Source organism: Lampetra fluviatilis, unplaced genomic scaffold (genome assembly GCF_964198595.1).
Source record: "Lampetra fluviatilis unplaced genomic scaffold, kcLamFluv1.1 SCAFFOLD_698, whole genome shotgun sequence".
Classification (NCBI taxonomy): Eukaryota; Metazoa; Chordata; class Hyperoartia; order Petromyzontiformes; family Petromyzontidae; genus Lampetra; species Lampetra fluviatilis.
In genome coordinates, this window is record NW_027620545.1 from 27,501 (window position 1) to 50,572 (window position 23,072).

The 23,072-nt window shown below is 49.8% G+C and overlaps 1 protein-coding gene across 1 annotated transcript in view; it reads right to left on the reverse strand.

Annotated features, from left to right (window-relative positions):
* Positions 1-18,920, reverse strand: part of LOC144954044 (transportin-1-like) — a gene marked incomplete at both ends in the record, with an annotated part of 44,212 nt that extends 25,292 nt beyond the window's left edge. The window contains 5 exons of the mRNA XM_078884628.1: positions 8,334-8,415; positions 11,132-11,265; positions 12,867-12,973; positions 14,342-14,491; positions 18,845-18,920. Of these exons, the coding sequence (XP_078740754.1) occupies positions 8,334-8,415; positions 11,132-11,265; positions 12,867-12,973; positions 14,342-14,491; positions 18,845-18,920 (549 nt within the window). The remainder of the gene's footprint in view (positions 1-8,333; positions 8,416-11,131; positions 11,266-12,866; positions 12,974-14,341; positions 14,492-18,844) is intronic.
* Between the last annotated feature and the right edge of the window lie 4,152 nt (positions 18,921-23,072).

Below are 23,072 nucleotides of genomic sequence, written 5' to 3' on the forward strand. Positions count from 1 at the left end.
TAGTGTAGTGTATAGTGTAGTGTATAGTGTAGTGTATAGTGTAGTGTATAGTGTAGTGTATAGTGTAGTGTATAGTGTAGTGTATAGTGTAGTGTATAGTGTATAGTGTAGTGTATAGTGTAGTGTATAGTGTAGTGTATAGTGTAGTGTATAGTGTATAGTGTAGTGTATAGTGTAGTGTATAGTGTAGTGTATAGTGTAGTGTATAGTGTAGTGTATAGTGTAGTGTATAGTGTAGTGTATAGTGTATAGTGTAGTGTATAGTGTAGTGTATAGTGTAGTGTATAGTGTAGTGTATAGTGTAGTGTATAGTGTATAGTGTAGTGTATAGTGTAGTGTATAGTGTAGTGTATAGTGTAGTGTATAGTGTAGTGTATAGTGTAGTGTATAGTGTAGTGTATAGTGTAGTGCGTAGTGTAGTGCATAGTGTAGTGTATAGTGTAGTGTATAGTGTAGTGTATAGTGTAGTGTATAGTGTAGTGTGTAGTAGTGTATAGTGTAGTGTATAGTGTAGTGTATAGTGTAGTGTAGTGTATAGTGTAGTGTATAGTGTAGTGTATAGTGTAGTGTACAGTGTAGTGTGTAGTGTACAGTGTAGTGTAGTGTATAGTGTAGTGTAGTGTATAGTGTAGTGTACAGTGTAGTGTGTAGTGTAGTGTAGTGTATAGTGTAGTGTATAGTGTAGTGTAGTGTATAGTGTGTAGTGTATAGTGTAGTGTACAGTGTAGTGTGTAGTGTAGTGTGTAGTGTAGTGTAGTGTATAGTGTAGTGTATAGTGTAGTGTGTAGTGTATAGTGTGTAGTGTATAGTGTGTAGTGTATAGTGTGTAGTGTATAGTGTATAGTGTAGTGTATAGTGTAGTGTGTAGTGTAGTGTATAGTATAGTGTATAGTGTAGTGTATAGTGTAGTGTATTGTAGTGTATAGTGTAGTGTATAGTGTAGTGTATAGTGTAGTGTGTAGTGTAGTGTATAGTGTAGTGTGTAGTGTAGTGTATAGTGTAGTGTATAGTGTAGTGTGTAGTGTAGTGTGTAGTGTAGTGTGTAGTGTAGTGTATAGTGTAGTGTATAGTGTAGTGTACAGTGTAGTGTATAGTGTAGTGTATAGTGTAGTGTATAGTGTAGTGTATAGTGTAGTGTATAGTGTAGTGTGTAGTGTAGTGTATAGTGTAGTGTGTAGTGTAGTGTACAGTGTAGTGTACAGTGTAGTGTACAGTGTAGTGTATAGTGTAGTGTGTAGTGTAGTGTGTAGTGTAGTGTATAGTGTAGTGTATAGTGTAGTGTATAGTGTAGTGTATAGTGTAGTGTATAGTGTAGTGTATAGTGTAGTGTATAGTGTAGTGTGTAGTGTAGTGTATAGTGTAGTGTGTAGTGTAGTGTGTAGTGTAGTGTGTAGTGTAGTGTATAGTGTAGTGTGTAGTGTAGTGTATAGTGTAGTGTGTAGTGTAGTGTGTAGTGTAGTGTGTAGTGTAGTGTATAGTGTAGTGTATAGTGTATAGTGTAGTGTAGTGTGTAGTGTATAGTGTAGTGTATAGTGTAGTGTGTAGTGTAGTGTGTAGTGTAGTGTACAGTGTATAGTGTAGTGTATAGTGTAGTGTATAGTGTAGTGTATAGTGTAGTGTGTAGTGTAGTGTGTAGTGTAGTGTACAGTGTATAGTGTAGTGTATAGTGTAGTGTGTAGTGTAGTGTACAGTGTATAGTGTAGTGTATAGTGTAGTGTATAGTGTAGTGTGTAGTGTAGTGTGTAGTGTAGTGTATAGTGTAGTGTATAGTGTAGTGTATAGTGTATAGTGTAGTGTAGTGTGTAGTGTATAGTGTAGTGTGTAGTGTAGTGTGTAGTGTAGTGTACAGTGTATAGTGTAGTGTATAGTGTAGTGTATAGTGTAGTGTATAGTGTAGTGTGTAGTGTAGTGTGTAGTGTAGTGTATAGTGTAGTGTATAGTGTAGTGTATAGTGTAGTGTATAGTGTAGTGTATAGTGTAGTGTATAGTGTAGTGTGTAGTGTAGTGTACAGTGTAGTGTACAGTGTAGTGTATAGTGTAGTGTATAGTGTAGTGTATAGTGTAGTGTATAGTGTAGTGTATAGTGTATAGTGTAGTGTGTAGTGTACAGTGTAGTGTATAGTGTAGTGTGTAGTGTAGTGTGTAGTGTAGTGTATAGTGTAGTGTATAGTGTATAGTGTAGTGTGTAGTGTAGTGTATAGTGTAGTGTATAGTGTAGTGTATAGTGTAGTGTATAGTGTAGTGTGTAGTGTAGTGTATAGTGTAGTGTGTAGTGTAGTGTATAGTGTAGTGTATAGTGTAGTGTATAGTGTAGTGTATAGTGTAGTGTATAGTGTAGTGTATAGTGTAGTGTATAGTGTAGTGTGTAGTGTATAGTGTAGTGTATAGTGTAGTGTATAGTGTAGTGTATAGTGTATAGTGTAGTGTATAGTGTAGTGTACAGTGTAGTGTACAGTGTAGTGTACAGTGTAGTGTATAGTGTAGTGTAGTAGTGTAGTGTACAGTGTAGTGTACAGTGTAGTGTACAGTGTAGTGTACAGTGTAGTGTATAGTGTAGTGTATAGCGTAGTGTATAGTGTAGTGTATAGTGTAGTGTATAGTGTAGTGTGTAGTGTAGTGTGTAGTGTATAGTGTAGTGTATAGTGTAGTGTATAGTGTAGTGTATAGTGTAGTGTATAGTGTAGTGTGTAGTGTAGTGTAGTGTATAGTGTAGTGTATAGTGTAGTGTATAGTGTAGTGTGTAGTGTAGTGCATAGTGTAGTGTATAGTGTAGTGTATAATGTAGTGTATAGTGTAGTGCATAGTGTAGTGCATAGTGTAGTGCATAGTGTAGTGTATAGTGTAGTGTATAGCGTAGTGCATAGCGTAGTGTATAGTGTAGTGTAGTGTATAGTGTAGTGTATAGTGTAGTGTAGTGTATAGTGTAGTGTATAGTGTAGTGTGTAGTGTAGTGTGTAGTGTATAGTGTAGTGTATAGTGTAGTGTATAGTGTAGTGTATAGTGTAGTGTATAGTGTAGTGTATAGTGTATAGTATAGTGTATAGTGTAGTGTATAGTGTAGTGTATAGTGTAGTGTATAGTGTAGTGTATAGTGTAGTGTATAGTGTAGTGTATAGTGTAGTGTAGTGTGTAGTGTGTAGTGTATAGTGTAGTGTGTAGTGTAGTGTATAGTGTATAGTGTACAGTGTATAGTGTACAGTGTATAGTGTAGTGTATAGTGTAGTGTATAGTGTAGTGTATAGTGTAGTGTACAGTGTATAGTGTACAGTGTATAGTGTAGTGTATAGTGTAGTGTATAGTGTAGTGTATAGTGTAGTGTATAGTGTATAGTGTAGTGTATAGTGTAGTGTATAGTGTAGTGTATAGTGTAGTGTATAGTGTAGTGTATAGTGTAGTGTATAGTGTAGTGTATAGTGTAGTGTATAGTGTAGTGTATAGTGTATAGTGTAGTGTATAGTGTAGTGTATAGTGTAGTGTATAGTGTATAGTGTAGTGTATAGTGTAGTGTATAGTGTAGTGTATAGTGTAGTGTATAGTGTAGTGTATAGTGTAGTGTATAGTGTAGTGTATAGTGTATAGTGTAGTGTATAGTGTAGTGTATAGTGTAGTGTATAGTGTAGTGTATAGTGTAGTGTATAGTGTAGTGTATAGTGTAGTGTATAGTGTAGTGTATAGTGTAGTGTATAGTGTAGTGTATAGTGTAGTGTATAGTGTAGTGTATAGTGTAGTGCGTAGTGTAGTGCATAGTGTAGTGTATAGTGTAGTGTATAGTGTAGTGTATAGTGTAGTGTATAGTGTAGTGTGTAGTAGTGTATAGTGTATAGTGTAGTGTATAGTGTAGTGTAGTGTATAGTGTAGTGTATAGTGTAGTGTATAGTGTAGTGTACAGTGTAGTGTGTAGTGTACAGTGTAGTGTAGTGTATAGTGTAGTGTAGTGTATAGTGTAGTGTACAGTGTAGTGTGTAGTGTAGTGTAGTGTATAGTGTAGTGTATAGTGTAGTGTAGTGTATAGTGTGTAGTGTATAGTGTAGTGTACAGTGTAGTGTGTAGTGTAGTGTAGTGTATAGTGTAGTGTATAGTGTAGTGTGTAGTGTATAGTGTGTAGTGTATAGTGTGTAGTGTATAGTGTGTAGTGTATAGTGTATAGTGTAGTGTATAGTGTAGTGTGTAGTGTAGTGTATAGTATAGTGTATAGTGTAGTGTATAGTGTAGTGTATTGTAGTGTATAGTGTAGTGTATAGTGTAGTGTATAGTGTAGTGTGTAGTGTAGTGTGTAGTGTAGTGTGTAGTGTAGTGTATAGTGTAGTGTGTAGTGTAGTGTATAGTGTAGTGTGTAGTGTAGTGTATAGTGTAGTGTGTAGTGTAGTGTATAATGTAGTGTATAGTGCAGTGTATAGTGTAGTGTATAGTGCAGTGTATAGTGTAGTGTATAGTGTAGTGTATAGTGTAGTGTATAGTGTAGTGTATAGTGTAGTGTATAGTGTAGTGTATAGTGTAGTGTATAGTGTAGTGTGTAGTGTAGTGTGTAGTGTAGTGTGTAGTGTAGTGTGTAGTGTAGTGTGTAGTGTAGTGTGTAGTGTAGTGTGTAGTGTAGTGTGTAGTGTAGTGTATAGTGTAGTGTATAGTGTATAGTGTAGTGTAGTGTGTAGTGTATAGTGTAGTGTATAGTGTAGTGTGTAGTGTAGTGTGTAGTGTAGTGTACAGTGTATAGTGTAGTGTATAGTGTAGTGTATAGTGTAGTGTATAGTGTAGTGTGTAGTGTAGTGTGTAGTGTAGTGTACAGTGTATAGTGTAGTGTATAGTGTAGTGTGTAGTGTAGTGTACAGTGTATAGTGTAGTGTATAGTGTAGTGTATAGTGTAGTGTGTAGTGTAGTGTGTAGTGTAGTGTATAGTGTAGTGTATAGTGTAGTGTATAGTGTAGTGTATAGTGTATAGTGTAGTGTAGTGTGTAGTGTATAGTGTAGTGTGTAGTGTAGTGTACAGTGTATAGTGTAGTGTATAGTGTAGTGTATAGTGTAGTGTATAGTGTAGTGTGTAGTGTAGTGTGTAGTGTAGTGTATAGTGTAGTGTATAGTGTAGTGTATAGTGTAGTGTATAGTGTAGTGTATAGTGTAGTGTGTAGTGTAGTGTACAGTGTAGTGTACAGTGTAGTGTATAGTGTAGTGTATAGTGTAGTGTATAGTGTAGTGTATAGTGTATAGTGTAGTGTGTAGTGTACAGTGTAGTGTATAGTGTAGTGTGTAGTGTAGTGTGTAGTGTAGTGTATAGTGTAGTGTATAGTGTATAGTGTAGTGTGTAGTGTAGTGTATAGTGTAGTGTATAGTGTAGTGTATAGTGTAGTGTATAGTGTAGTGTACAGTGTAGTGTGTAGTGTAGTGTATAGTGTAGTGTGTAGTGTAGTGTATAGTGTAGTGTATAGTGTAGTGTATAGTGTAGTGTATAGTGTAGTGTATAGTGTAGTGTATAGTGTAGTGTGTAGTGTATAGTGTAGTGTATAGTGTAGTGTATAGTGTAGTGTATAGTGTATAGTGTAGTGTATAGTGTAGTGTATAGTGTAGTGTACAGTGTAGTGTACAGTGTAGTGTACAGTGTAGTGTATAGTGTAGTGTAGTAGTGTAGTGTACAGTGTAGTGTACAGTGTAGTGTACAGTGTAGTGTACAGTGTAGTGTATAGCGTAGTGTATAGTGTAGTGTATAGTGTAGTGTATAGTGTAGTGTGTAGTGTAGTGTGTAGTGTATAGTGTAGTGTATAGTGTAGTGTATAGTGTAGTGTATAGTGTAGTGTATAGTGTAGTGTGTAGTGTAGTGTAGTGTATAGTGTAGTGTATAGTGTAGTGTATAGTGTAGTGTGTAGTGTAGTGCATAGTGTAGTGTATAGTGTATAGTGTAGTGTATAGTGTAGTGTATAGTGTAGTGTATAGTGTATAGTGTAGTGTAGTGTATAGTGTAGTGTATAGTGTAGTGTGTAGTGTAGTGTGTAGTGTATAGTGTAGTGTATAGTATAGTGTATAGTGTAGTGTATAGTGTAGTGTACAGTGTAGTGTGTAGTGTAGTGCGTAGTGTAGTGTATAGTGTAGTGTATAGTGTAGTGTGTAGTGTAGTGTATAGTGTAGTGTATAGTGTAGTGTATAGTGTAGTGTATAGTGTAGTGTAGTGTATAGTGTAGTGTATAGTGTAGTGTGTAGTGTAGTGTGTAGTGTAGTGTATAGTGTAGTGTATAGTGTAGTGTATAGTGTAGTGTATAGTGTAGTGTATAGTGTAGTGTATAGTGTAGTGTAGTGTATAGTGTAGTGTATAGTGTAGTGTGTAGTGTAGTGTGTAGTGTAGTGCGTAGTGTAGTGTATAGTGTAGTGTATAGTGTAGTGTGTAGTGTAGTGTGTAGTGTAGTGTAGTGTGTAGTGTAGTGTGTAGTGTATAGTGTAGTGTATAGTGTAGTGCATAGTGTAGTGTATAGTGTAGTGTATAGTGTAGTGCGTAGTGTAGTGTATAGTGTAGTGTGTAGTGTAGTGCATAGTGTAGTGTATAGTGTAGTGTATAATGTAGTGTATAGTGTAGTGCATAGTGTAGTGCATAGTGTAGTGCATAGTGTAGTGTATAGTGTAGTGTATAGCGTAGTGCATAGTGTAGTGTATAGTGTAGTGTAGTGTATAGTGTAGTGTATAGTGTAGTGTAGTGTATAGTGTAGTGTATAGTGTAGTGTGTAGTGTAGTGTGTAGTGTATAGTGTAGTGTATAGTATAGTGTATAGTGTAGTGTATAGTGTAGTGTACAGTGTAGTGTGTAGTGTAGTGCGTAGTGTAGTGTATAGTGTAGTGTATAGTGTAGTGTGTAGTGTAGTGTATAGTGTAGTGTATAGTGTAGTGTATAGTGTAGTGTATAGTGTAGTGTAGTGTATAGTGTAGTGTATAGTGTAGTGTGTAGTGTAGTGTGTAGTGTAGTGTATAGTGTAGTGTATAGTGTAGTGTATAGTGTAGTGTATAGTGTAGTGTATAGTGTAGTGTATAGTGTAGTGTAGTGTATAGTGTAGTGTATAGTGTAGTGTGTAGTGTAGTGTGTAGTGTAGTGCGTAGTGTAGTGTATAGTGTAGTGTATAGTGTAGTGTGTAGTGTAGTGTGTAGTGTAGTGTGTAGTGTAGTGTGTAGTGTATAGTGTAGTGTATAGTGTAGTGCATAGTGTAGTGTATAGTGTAGTGTATAGTGTAGTGCGTAGTGTAGTGTATAGTGTAGTGTATAGTGTAGTGCATAGTGTAGTGCATAGTGTAGTGTATAGTGTAGTGCGTAGTGTAGTGTATAGTGTAGTGTATAGTGTAGTGTATAGTGTAGTGTGTAGTGTAGTGTGTAGTGCATAGTGTAGTGCATAGTGTAGTGCATAGTGTAGTGCATAGTGTAGTGCATAGTGTAGTGCATAGTGTAGTGCATAGTGTAGTGCATAGTGTAGTGCATAGTGTAGTGCATAGTGTAGTGTATAGTGTAGTGCATAGTGTAGTGTATAGTGTAGTGTATAGTGTAGTGCATAGTGTAGTGCATAGTGTAGTGTATAGTGTAGTGTATAGTGTAGTGTATAGTGTAGTGCATAGTGTAGTGTATAGTGTAGTGCATAGTGTAGTGCATAGTGTAGTGCATAGTGTAGTGCATAGTGTAGTGCATAGTGTAGTGCATAGTGTAGTGCATAGTGTAGTGTATAGTGTAGTGCATAGTGTAGTGCATAGTGTAGTGTATAGTGTAGTGTATAGTGTAGTGTATAGTGTAGTGTATAGTGTAGTGCATAGTGTAGTGCGTAGTGTAGTGTATAGTGTAGTGTATAGTGTATAGTGTAGTGTATAGTGTAGTGTATAGTGTAGTGTATAGTGTAGTGCATAGTGTAGTGTATAGTGTAGTGTATAGTGTATAGTGTAGTGTATAGTGTAGTGTATAGTGTAGTGTATAGTGTAGTGTATAGTGTAGTGCATAGTGTAGTGCATAGTGTAGTGTGTAGTGTAGTGTATAGTGTAGTGTATAGTGTATAGTGTAGTGTATAGTGTAGTGTATAGTGTAGTGTATAGTGTAGTGTATAGTGTAGTGTATAGTGTAGTGTGTAGTGTAGTGTATAGTGTAGTGTGTAGTGTAGTGCATAGTGTAGTGTGTAGTGTAGTGTATAGTGTAGTGTATAATGTAGTGCGTAGTGTAGTGTATAGTGTAGTGCGTAGTGTAGTGTGTAGTGTAGTGTGTAGTGTAGTGTACAGTGTAGTGTACAGTGTAGTGTACAGTGTAGTGTACAGTGTAGTGTACAGTGTAGTGTATAGTGTAGTGTATAGTGTAGTGTGTAGTGTAGTGTACAGTGTAGTGTGCAGCTACCTCTATGAAGGGATCGATGTGAAGCATGAGCGCTTGGGTCCGGCTGATGATGAACTGGTTCACGCACGCGATGGCGTGCGAGCTGGGGGAGAGACACGGGGAGAGACACGGGGAGAGAGACACGGGGAGAGAGACACGGGGGGAGAGACACGGGGAGAGACACGGGGAGACACGGGGAGACACGGGGGGAGACACGGGGGGAGACACGGGGGGAGACACGGGGAGAGACACGGAGAGAGACACGGGGAGAGACACGGGGAGAGACACGGGGAGAGACACGGGGAGAGACACGGGGAGAGACACGGGGAGAGAGACACGGGGGGAGAGACACGGGGAGAGACACGGGGAGAGACACGGGGGGAGAGACGGGGAGAGACACGGGGAGACACGGGGAGAGACACGGGGAGAGACACGGGGAGAGAGAGAGACGGAGAGAGACACGGGGAGAGAGACACGGGGAGACACGGGGAGAGACACGGGGAGAGAGACACGGGGAGAGAGACACGGTGAGACACGGAGAGAGAGACACAGTGAGAGACGGGGAGAGAGAGAAACGGGGAGACACGGGGAGACAGAGACACGGGGAGAGACACACGGAGAGAGACACACGGGGGGAGAGACATGGGGAGAGACACGGGGAGACACGGGGAGAGACACGGAGAGAGACAGGGGGGGGAGACACGGGGAGAGACACGGAGAGAGACAGGGGGGGAGAGACATGGGGAGAGACACGGGGAGACAGGGGGAGAGACACGGGGAGAGACAGAGACACGGGGAGAGACACACGGAGAGAGACATATGGAGACACACACGGGGAGAGAGACACGGTGAGACACGGTGAGACACGGGGAGAGACACGGGGAGACACGGGCAGGGAGACACGGGCAGAGAGACACGGGCAGAGAGACACGGGGAGACACGGGGAGAGACACGGGGAGAGACACGGAGAGAAACACGAGGAGAGAGACACGGGGAGAGAGACACGGGGAGAGAGACACGGGGAGAGAGACACGGGGAAAGAGACACGGGGAGAGAGACACGGAGAGAGAGACACGGGGAGAGAGACACGGGGACAGAGACACGGGGACAGAGACACGGGGAGACACGGGCGGAGAGACACGGGCAGAGAGACACGGGGAGACACGGGGAGAGACACGGGGAGAGACACGGAGAGAGACACGGGGAGAGACACGGGGAGAGAGACACGGGGAGAAAGACACGGGGAGAGAGACACGGGGAGAGAGACACGGGGAGAGAGACACGGGGAGAGAGACACGGGGAGAGAGACACGGGGAGAGAGACACGGGGAGAGAGACACGGGACACGGGGAGACACGGGGAGAGACACGGGGAGAGACACGGGGAGAGACACGGGGAGAGACACGGGGAGAGACACGGGGAGAGACACGGGGAGAGACACGGGGAGAGACACGGGGAGAGAGACACGGGGAGAGAGACACGGGGAGAGAGACACGGGGAGAGAGACACGGGGAGAGAGACACGGGGAGAGAGACACGGGGAGAGAGACACGGGGAGAGAGACACGGGGACAGAGACACGGGGACAGAGACACGGGGAGAGACACGGGGAGAGACACGGGGAGAGACACGGGGAGAGACACGGGGAGAGACACGGGGAGAGACACGGGGAGAGACACGGGGAGAGACACGGGGAGAGAGACACGGAGAGAGACACGGAGAGAGACACGGAGAGAGACACGGGGAGAGAGACACGGAGAGAGAGACACGGGGAGAGAGACACGGGGAGAGAGACACGGAGAGAGAGACACGGGGACAGAGACACGGGGACAGAGACACGGGGAGAGACACGGGGAGAGACACGGGGAGAGACACGGGGAGAGACACGGGGGAGACATGGGGAGAGACACGGAGAGAGACACGGAAAGAGACACGGAGAGAGACACGGGGAGAGACACGGGGAGACACGGGGAGAGACACGGGGAGACACGGGGAGAGACACGGGGGAGACACGGGGAGAGACACGGGGAGACACGGGGAGAGACACGGGGAGACACGGGGAGAGACACGGGGAGAGACACGGGGAGAGACACGGGGAGAGACACGGGGAGAGACACGGGGAGAGACACAGTGAGACACGGGGAGAGAAAGACACGGGGAGAGACACACGGTGAGACACGGGGAGAAAGACACGGAGAGAGACACGGGGAGACACGGTGGAGACACGAGGAGAGAGACACGGTGAGACACGGAGAGACACACACGGGGAGAGAGACACGGGGAGAGAGACACGGGGAGAGAGACACAGGGAGAGAGTCACGGGGAGAGAGACACGGGGAGAGAGACACGGGGAGAGAGACACGGGGAGACACGGGGAGACACGTGGAGACACGGGGAGACACGGGGAGACACGGGGAGAGAGACACGGGGAGAAACACGGGGAGAGACACGGAGAGAGACACGGGGAGAGAGACACGGGGAGACACGGGGAGAGAGACGGGGAGAGACACGGGGAGAGACACGGGGAGAGACACGGGGAGAGACACGGGGAGAGACACGGGGAGAGACACGGGGAGAGACACGGGGAGAGACACGGGGAGAGACACAGGGAGAGACACGGGGAGAGACACGGGGAGAGACACGGGGAGACACGGGGAGAGAGAGACACGGAGAGAGAGAGACACGGGGAGAGAGACACGGGGAGAGAGAGACACGGGGAGAGAGAGACACGGTGAGACACGGTGAGACACGGTGAGACACGGTGAGACACGGTGAGACACGGTGAGACACGGTCTGTCTGTCTCTGTCTGTCTGTCTCTCACCGTATCTTGGGGCTGGAGTGTTTGAAGAACTGCAGGAACTTTGGAATCATAACGTTCAGAGGTCTCTCCAGGACTTCACTGTCCAGGATCTCAGCTGAGTCCTCGCAGATCTTCTGCAGAGCTCCAAACGCCCCCTGCAGGAGGAACCAGGACACGGACACACACACACGGACACACACACACACACACAGACACACACACACACACAGACACACACACACACACACACACAGACACACACACACACAGACACACACACAGACACACACACACACACAGACACACAAACAGACACACACACAGACACACACACAGACACAACACACACACACGCCGAGTGAGTGAGTGGGTAGGTGAGTGGGTGGGTGAGTGGGTGAGTGAGCGAGTGGGCGAGTGAGTGGCTGGGTGGGTGAATGAGTGCGTGAGTGGGTGAGTGAGTGGGTGAGTGGGTGAGCGTGGCTGGGTGAGTGGGTGGGTGAGTGGCTGAGTAGGTGAGTGAGTGGCTGAGTGAGTGAGTGGCTGAGTGAGTGGCTGAGTGAGTGAGTGAGTGGCTGAGTGAGTGAGTAGCTGAGTGAGTGGCTGAGTGAGTGAGTGGGTGACTGAGTGAGTGAGTGGCTGAGTGAGTGAGTGGGTGAGTGAGTGGCCGAGTGAGTGAGTGAGTGGGTAGGTGAGTGGGTGGGTGAGTGGGTGAGTGAGCGAGTGGGCGAGTGAGTGGGTGAGTGAGTGGGTGAGTGAGTGGGTGAGCGTGGGTGGGTGAGTGGCTGAGTGGGTGAGTGAGTGGCTGAGTGAGTGAGTGGCTGAGTGAGTGAGTGAGTGGCTGAGTGAGTGGCTGAGTGAGTGGCTGAGTGAGTGAGTGGGTGGGTGAGTGGCTGGCTGAATGGCTGAGTGAGTGGCTGAGTGGGTGAGTGAGTGGGTGAGTGAGTGGGTGGGTGGGTGAGTGAGTGGCTGAGTGAGTGAGTGGCTGAGTGAGTGAGTGAGTGGGTGAGTGAGTGGCTGAGTGAGTGAGTGAGTGGCTGAGTGAGTGAGTGAGTGGCTGAGTGAGTGAGTGAGTGAGTGGCTGAGTGAGTGGCTGAGTGAGTGAGTGGGTGGGTGAGTGGCTGGGTGAGTGGCTGAGTGAGTGGCTGAGTGAGTGAGTGAGTGGGTGAGTGAGTGGGTGGGTGAGTGAGTGAGTGAGTGAGTGGCTGAGTGAGTGAGTGGGTGAGTGAGTGGGTGGGTGAGTGAGTGAGTGGCTGAGTCAGTGAGTGAGTGGCTGAGTGAGTGAGTGAGTGGCTGAGTGAGTGAGTGAGTGGCTGAGTGAGTGGCTGAGTGAGTGAGTGGGTGGGTGAGTGAGTGGCTGGGTGGGTGAGCGTGAGTGGGTGAGCGTGAGTGGGTGAGCGTGAGTGGGTGAGTGAGTGAGTGGGTGAGCGTGTGGGTGAGTGGGTGAGTGAGTGGGTGGGTGAGTGAGTGGCTGGGTGGGTGAGCGTGAGTGGGTGAGCATGAGTGGGTGAGTGAGTGAGTGGGTGAGCGTGTGGGTGAGTGGGTGAGTGGGTGAGTGAGTTGTTCACCTCACAAGTGTTGTAGTCGTCAGAGTCTAGGAGTGTGAGTGAGTGAGTGGGTGAGCGTGAGTGGGTGAGCGTGAGTGGGTGAGTGAGTGAGTGGCTGGGTGGGTGAGCGTGAGTGGGTGAGCGTGAGTGGGTGAGTGAGTGAGTGGGTGAGCGTGTGGGTGAGTGGGTGAGTGGGTGAGTGAGTTGTTCACCTCACAAGTGTTGTAGTCGTCAGAGTCTAGGAGTGTGCACAGTTTGGGGAGCAGCTCCGGCCAACTTTGAAGTTCACCTCGAGATGCGATGGTGGTGATCAGGATGCCTGTACACCAACATCGCCATCAACAACATCATCACCAACATCATCAACATCATCATCATCACCGTCATCATCACGGTCATCATCACATTCATAACCATCATCACCATCATCAGCATCATCAACAACATCAGCATCATCAACATCGTTAACATCGTCAACATCGTCAACATCATCATCGTCATCATCGTCATCATCATCGTCAACATCAACATCACCATCATCATCAACATCACCATACATCATCAACATCATCATCAACATCATCATCAACATCATCATCAACATCATCATCAACATCATCATCAACATCATCATCAACATCATCAACATCACCACAAGTGAGTGAGCGTGCGGGGTGAGCGAGCGGGTGAGCGAGCGGGTGAGCGAGTGGGTGGGTGAGCGAGCGGGTGAGCGAGCGAGCGAGTGGGCGTGTGGGTGAGCGTGTGGGTGAGTGTCTGGGTGAGTGAGCATGTGGGTGAGCGTGTGAGCGAGTGTCTGGGTGAGTGAGCGAGCGGGTGAGCGTGTGGGTGAGCGAGCGAGCGGGTGAGCGTGTGGGTGAGCGAGCGAGTGGGTGAGCGTGTGGGTGAGCGAGGAAGTGAGTGTCTGGGTGATCGTGTGAGCGAGCGAGTGAGCGTGTGGGTGGGTGGGCGAGCGTGTGGGTGAGCGAGCAGGTGAGTGTGTGGGTGAGCGAGCGAGTGAGCGAAGTGAGCGAGCGAGCAGGTGAGCGAGTGAGCGAGCGAGCAGGTGAGCGAGTGAGCGTGTGGGTGAGCGTGTGGGTGAGCGAGCGTGTGGGTGAGCGTGTGGGTGAGCGTGTGGGTGAGCGAGCGTGTGGGTGAGCGTGTGGGTGAGCGTGTGGGTGAGCGAGCGTGCGGGTGAGCGTGTGGGTGAGCGAGCGAGCAGGTGAGCGAGCGTGTGGGCGAGCGTGTGGGCGAGCGTGCGGGTGAGCGTGGATGAGCGAGCGAGCAGGTGAGCGAGCGTGCGGGCGAGCGTGCGGGTGAGCGAGCGTGTGGGCGAGCGTGCGGGTGAGCGTGCGGGTGGGTGAGCGAGCGTGTGGGTGAGCGAGCGAGCGAGTGAGCGAGCGAGCAGGTGAGCGAGTGAGCGTGTGGGTGGGTGAGCGAGCGTGTGGGTGAGCGTGTGGGTGAGCGAGCGAGTGAGCGAGCAGGTGAGCGAGCGTGTGGGTGAGCGAGCGTGTGGGTGAGCGTGTGGGTGAGCGAGCGAGCGAGTGAGCGAGCGAGCAGGTGAGCGAGCGTGCGGGTGAGCGAGCGTGTGGGTGAGCGAGCGTGCGGGTGAGCGAGCGTGCGGGTGAGCGTGCGGGCGAGCGAGCGTGTGGGTGAGCGTGCGTGCGGGTGAGCGAGCGCTCTTGCTGACCGATGGTGGCTCGTATGAGGGGGCTGGGGTCTCCGATGCTTGTCAGGCATTCCCTGCGGATGAACTCAGCCACGGCGCACGGGAAGCCCTGGTAGTGGGCCTTGACGTTGTTCTTGAGGATGAGGCCACTCAGAGACCGTGTGGGTTCATCTAGACACACACAGTGACACACACACAGACAGAGGCAATCACAGAGAGACACAGACAGAGGCAATCACAGAGAGACACGGGAAGCCCTGGTAGTGGGCCTTGACGTTGTTCTTGAGGATGAGGCCACTCAGAGACCGTGTGGGTTCATCTAGACACACACAGTGACACACACACAGACAGAGGCAATCACAGAGAGACGCAGACAGAGGCAATCACAGAGAGACACGGGAAGCCCTGGCAGTGGGCCTTGACGTTGTTCTTGAGGATGAGGCCACTCAGAGACCGTGTGGGTTCATCTAGACACACAGACACACAGAGAGACACACAGAGACACACACAGACACACACACAGACACACACACACAGAGACACACAGACACACACAGACACCCACACAGAGACACACACAGTGACACACACAGTGTGACACACACAGAGACACACAGAGACACACAAAGACACACACACAGAGACACACACAGTGTGACACACACACACAAACAGAAACTCACACACAGACACACACACAGACACACACAAAGAGACACACACACTTACACAGACACACAAAGACACACACTCACTCACCCACCCACCCACTCACCCACCCACCCACCCACTCACCAACCCACTCACCCACCCACCCACTCATCCACTCACCCACTCACCCTCCCAACCACTCACTCACTCACCCACTCACTCACCCACCCACTCACCCACTCACTCACTCACCCACTCACTCACTCACCCACTCACTCACTCACCCACTCACTCACTCACCAACCCACCCACTCACCCACTCACCCACCAACCCACCCACTCACCCACCAACCCACCCACCCACTCACCCACCCACCCACTCATCCACTCACCCACTCACTCACCCCACCCACCCACCCACTCACCCACTCACCCACCCAACCACTCACTCACCCACTCACTCACCCACCAACCCACCCACTCACCCACTCACCCACCAACCCACCCACTCACCCACCAACCCACCCACCCACTCACCCACCCACCCACTCACCCACCCACCCACCCACCCACTCACCCACCAACCCACCCACCCACTCATCCACTCACCCACCCACCCACTCATCCACTCACCCACCCACCCACTCATCCACTCACCCACCCACCCACTCACCCACCCACTCACTCACCCCACCCACCCACCCACTCACCCACTCACCCACCCAACCACTCACTCACCCACCTCACTCACCCACCAACCCACTCACTCACCCACTCACTCACCCACCCATCCACCCACTCACTCACTCACCCACCCATCCACCCACTCACTCACCCACCCATCCACCCACTCACCCACTCACTCACTCATCCACCCACTCACCCACTCACCCACCCACCCACTCACCCACCCACTCACCCACCCACTCACCCACTCACCCACTCACCCACCCACTCACCAACCCACTCACCCACCCACTCACCAACCCACTCACCCACCCACTCACCCACTCACCCACCCACCCACTCACCAACCCACTCACCCATCCACTCACCCACCCACTCACCCACCCACTCACCCACCCACTCACCCACCCACTCACCCACTCACCCACCCATCCACTCACCCACCCATCCACTCACCCACCCATCCACTCACCCACCCACCCACCCACTCACCCACTCACCCACCCACTCACCCCACCCACCACCCCACCCACTCACCCACCCACTCACCCCACCCACACACCCACCCACTCACCCACACCAATCACCCACCCACCCACTCCACCACCACCCACTCACCCACCCACTCACCCACTCACTCACCCACTCACCCCACATCCACTCACCCACTCACTCACCCACTCACCCACCCATCCACTCACCCACCCACCCACTCACCCCACTCACCCACTCACCCACCCACCCACTCACCCACTCACCCACCCACCCACTCACCCACCCACCCCCACTCACTCACCCACTCACCCACCCAACCACTCACCCACTCACCCACTCACCAACCCACCTCACCCACCCACCCACTCACCCACCCACTCACCAACCCACTCACCCACCCACCACCCACTCACCAACCCACTCACCCACTCACTCACCCACTCACTCACCCACCCACCCACTCACCACCACCCACCCATCCACCACCCACTCACCCATCCACTCCACCCACCCACTCACCCACCCACTCACCCACTCACCCACCCACTCACCAACCCACTCACCCACTCATCAACCCACTCACCCACTCACTCACCCACTCACCCACCCATCCACTCACCCACCCACTCACCCACCCACCCACCCACCCACTCACCCACCCACCCACTCACCCACCCACTCACCCACCCACCACCCACCACCCACTCACCCACTCACCCACCCACTCACCCACCCACCCACCCACTCACCCACCCACCCACTCACCCACACCCACTCACCCACCACCACTCACCCACCCACCCACCCACCCACCTCACCCACCCACTCACCCACCCACTCACCCACTCACCCACCACTCACCCACTCATCACCCACTCACCCACTCACTCACCCACTCACCCACCCATCCACTCACCCACCATCCACTCACCCACCCCACTCACCCACCCACTCACCCACCCACCCACCCACTCACCCACCCACTCACCCACCCACTCACCCACCCACTCACCCACCCACTCACCCACCCACCCACCCACTCACCCACCCACTCACCCACCCAATCACCCACCCACCCACTCACCCACCCACTCACCCACCCACTCACCCACCCACCCACTCACTCACCCACTCACCCACCCATCCCACTCACCCACTCACCCACTCACCCATCCACCCACCCACTCACCCACTCACTCACCCACCCACTCACCCACCCACCCATCCACTCACCCACCCACCCACTCACCCACCCACTCCACCACCCACTCACCCACCCACCCACTCACCCACTCACCCACCCACTCACCCACCCACTCACCCACCCACTCACCCACCCACCCACTCACCCACCCACCCACCCACTCACCCACCCACCACTCACCCACCCACTCACCCACCCACTCACCCACCCACCCACTCACCCACCCACCCACTCACCCCACCCACCCACTCACCACCCACTCACCCACTCACCCACCCACTCACCCACCCACTCACCCACCACCACCCACTCACCCACCACCACTCACCCACTCACCCACCCACTCACCCACCCACTCCACTCACCCACTCACCCACCCACCCTCACCCACCCACCACTCACCACCCCCACTCACCACCCATCACCCACCCACCCACTCACCCACTCACCCACCCACTCACCCCCACTCCACCCACCAACTCACAACCCACCCACTCACCCACCCACCCACTCACCCACCCACACACCCACCCACTCACCCACCCATCACCCACCCACCCACTCACCAACCCACTCACCCACCCACTCACCCACTCACTCACCACCCATCCACTCACCCACTCACTCACCCACTCACCCACCCACTCCACCCATCCACTCACCCACCACTCACCCACCCATCCACTCACCCACCCACCCACTCACCCACTCACCCACTCACCCACCCACCCACTCACCCACCCACCCACTCACCCACCCACCCACTCACTCACTCACCCACTCACCCACCCATCCACTCACCCACTCACCCACTCACCCACTCACCAACCCACTCACTCACTCACCCACTCACTCACCCACCCACCCACTCACCCACCCACTCACCCACCCACTCACCCACCCACTCACCCATCCACTCACCCATCCACTCACCCACCACTCACTCACCCACTCACCCACCCACCCCACTCACCCACTCACCCACCCACTCACCCACCCACTCACCCACCCACCCACCCACTCACCCACCCACTCACCCACCCACCCACTCACCCACCCACTCACCCACCCACTCACCCACCACCCACTCACCCACCCACTCACCCACCCACTCACCCACCCACTCACCCACCCACTCACCCCACCCACTCACCCACCCACCCACTCACTCACCCACTCACCCACCCACTCACCCACCCACTACCCACCCACCCACTCACCCACTCACCCACCCACTCACCCACCCACTCACCCACCCACTCACCCACTCACCAACCCACCCCACTCACCCACCCACTCACCCACTCACCCACCCACCCACTCACCCACTCACCCACCCACTCACCCACCCACTCACCCACCCACCCACTCACTCACCCACCCACTCACCCCCACTCACCCACTCACCCACCCACTCACCCACCCACTCACCCACCCACTCACCCACCCACTCACCCACTCACCCACCCACTCACCCACCCACTCACCCTCACTGGTGAGTTTGGTGAGCACAAATATGAGGTAGTTGTTGAAGTCTGGGTACTGATTGAGCTGCTCCAGTTTCTAGAGGGGGGGAGAGACGGAAGGAATCGTTAACATCACCATCACTACCATCATCACCATCACTACCATCATCATCAACACCATCACTACCATCATCATCATCAACACCACCACTACCATCACTACCATCATCACCATCACTACCATCATCACCATCACTATCACTACCATCATCATCACCACTATCACTACCATCACTACCATCATCACCATCACTACCACCATCATCACCACTATCACTACCATCATCATCATCAAAACCATCACTACCATCATCATCATCAACACCATCATCATCATCACCATTATCACTACCACCATCATCACCATTATCACTACCATCATCATCACCACCATCACTACCACCATCATCACCATTATCACTACCATCATCAAAACCATCACTACCACCATCATCACACCACTATCACTACCATCATCATCACCACCATCACTACCACCATCATCACCATTATCACTACCATCATCAACACTATCACTACCATCATCATCACCACCATCACTACCACCATCATCACCACTATCACTACCATCATCAAAACCATCACTACCACCATCATCACTATCACTACCATCATCATCACCACCATCACTACCATCATCATCATCACCACTATCACTACCATCACTACCATCATCATCATCACTATCACTACCATCATCATCAACACCATCACTACCATCATCATCACCACCATCACTACCACCACTACCATCACTACCATCATCAACACCATCACTACCATCATCATCACCACTATCACTACCACCACTACCATCACTACCATCATCAACACCATCACTACCATCATCATCATCACCACTATCACTACCACCACTACCATCACTACCATCATCAACACCATCACTACCATCATCACCACTATCACTACCACCACTACCATCACTACCATCATCAACACACATCACTACCATCATCATCACCACTATCACTACCACCACTACCATCACCACCATCATCAACACCATCACTATCGTCATCATCACCACTATCACTACCACCACTACCATCACCACCATCATCAACACCATCACTACCATCATCATCACCACTACCACCACTACCATCACTACCATCATCAACACCATCACTACCATCATCATCACCATCACTACCATCATCATCACCACTATCACTACCCACCACTACCATCATCATCACCATCACTACCATCATCATCACCACTATCACTACCACCACTACCATCACTACCATCACCAACACCATCACTACCATCATCATCACCACTATCACTACCACCACTACCATCACTACCATCATCAACACCATCACTACCATCATCATCACCATCACTACCAATCATCATCACCACTAACACTACCACCACTACCATCACTACCATCATCAACACCATCACTACCATCATCATCACCATCACTACCATCATCATCACCACTATCACTACCACCACTACCATCATCATCACCATCACTACCATCATCATCACCACTATCACTACCACCACTACCATCACTACCATCATCAACACCATCACTATCATCATCATCACCACTATCACTACCATCACCATCATCATCAACACCATCACTACCATCATCATCACCACTATCACTACCACCACTACCATCACTACCATCACCAACACCATCACTACCATCATCATCACCACTAACACTACCACCACTACCATCACTACCATCATCAACACCATCACTACCATCATCATCACCACTAACACTACCACCACTACCATCATCATCACCATCACTACCATCATCATCACCACTATCACTACCACCACTACCATCACTACCATCACCAACACCATCACTACCATCATCATCACCACTAACACTACCACCACTACCATCACTACCATCATCAACACCATCACTACCATCATCATCACCACTAACACTACCACCACTACCATCACTACCATCATCAACACCATCACTACCATCATCATCACCATCACTACCATCATCATCACCACTATCACTACCATCATCAACACCACCACTACCATCACTACCATCATCAACACCATCACTATCATCATCATCACCACTATCACTACCACCACTACCACCACTACCATCATCATCAACACCATCACTACCATCATCATCACCATCACTAACCATCATCATCACCACTATCACTACCATCATCATCACCACTATCACTACCACCACTACCATCATCATCACCACTATCACTACCATCACTACCATCATCAACACCATCACTATCATCATCATCACCACTATCACTACCATCACCATCATCATCAACACCATCACTACCATCATCATCACCACTATCACTACCACCACTACCATCACTACCACCATCAACACCATCACTACCATCATCATCACCACTATCACTACCACCACTACCATCACCAACATCATCATCATCAATATCATCGACACCATCAACTACCATCATCACCATCATCACCACTATCACTACCATCATCATCATCACCACCACCATCATCTTCACCATCACCACCATCATCACCACCATCATAATCAACATCACCATCATCACTACCATCATGACCATCACAACCATCACCACCACCATTACTATCATCACCATCACTACCATCATCAGCATCAGTGGTGAGAGTGGTGGTGAGTGTAGTGGTGAGTGTAGTGGGTGAGTGTAGTGAGTGTGGTGGTGAGTGTAGTGGTGAGTGTAGTGGTGAGTGTAGTGGTGAGTGTAGTGGTGAGTGTAGTGAGTGTGGTGGTGAGTGTAGTGGTGAGTGTAGTGGTGAGTGTAGTAGTGAGTGTAGTGAGTGTGGTGGTGAGTGTAGTGGTGAGTGTAGTGGTGAGTGTAGTGAGTGTAGTGGTGAGTGTAGTGGTGAGTGTAGTGGTGAGTGTAGTGAGTGTGGTGGTGAGTGTAGTGGTGAGGGTAGTGGTGAGTGTAGTAGTGAGTGTAGTGAGTGTGGTGGTGAGTGTAGTGGTGAGTGTAGTGGTGAGTGTAGTGAGTGTAGTGGTGAGTGTAGTGGTGAGTGTAGTGGTGAGTGTAGTGGTGAGTGTAGTGAGTGTGGTGGTGAGTGTAGTGGTGAGTGTAGTGGTGAGTGTAGTGGTGAGTGTAGTGAGTGTGGTGGTGAGTGTAGTGGTGAGTGTAGTGGTGAGTGTAGTGAGTGTGGTGGTGAGTGTAGTGGTGAGTGTAGTGGTGAGTGTAGTGAGTGTAGTGGTGAGTGTAGTGGTGAGTGTAGTGGTGAGTGTAGTGGTGAGTGTAGTGAGTGTGGTGGTGAGTGTAGTGGTGAGTGTAGTGGTGAGTATAGTGGTGAGTGTAGTGAGTGTGGTGGTGAGTGTAGTGGTGAGTGTAGTGGTGAGTGTAGTGAGTGTGGTGGTGAGTGTAGTGGTGAGTGTAGTGGTGAGTGTAGTGGTGAGTGTAGTGGTGAGTGTAGTGGTGAGTGTAGTGGTGAGTGTAGTGGTGAGTGTAGTGAGTGTGGTGGTGAGTGTAGTAGTGAGTGTAGTGGTGAGTGTAGTGGTGAGTGTAGTGGTGAGTGTAGTGGTGAGTGTAGTGGTGAGTGTAGTGAGTGTAGTGGTGAGTGTAGTGGTGAGTGTAGTGGTGAGTGTAGTGAGTGTGGTGGTGAGTGTAGTGGTGAGTGTAGTGGTGAGTGTAGTGGTGAGTATAGTGGTGAGTGTAGTGAGTGTGGTGGTGAGTGTAGTGGTGAGTGTAGTGGTGAGTGTAGTGGTGAGTCGTAGTGAGTGTAGTGGTGAGTGTGGTGGTGAGTGTAGTGGTGAGTATAGTGGTGAGTGTAGTGAGTGTGGTGGTGAGTGTAGTGGTGAGTGTAGTAGTGAGTGTAGTGGTGAGTGTAGTGAGTGTAGTGGTGAGTGTGGTGGTGAGTGTAGTGGTGAGTATAGTGGTGAGTGTAGTGAGTGTGGTGGTGAGTGTAGTGGTGAGTGTAGTGGTGAGTGTAGTGAGTGTGGTGGTGAGTGTAGTGGTGAGTGTAGTGGTGAGTGTAGTGGTGAGTGTAGTGGTGAGTGTAGTGGTGAGTGTAGTGGTGAGTGTAGTGAGTGTGGTGGTGAGTGTAGTGGTGAGTGTAGTGGTGAGTGTAGTGGTGAGTATAGTGGTGAGTGTAGTGAGTGTGGTGGTGA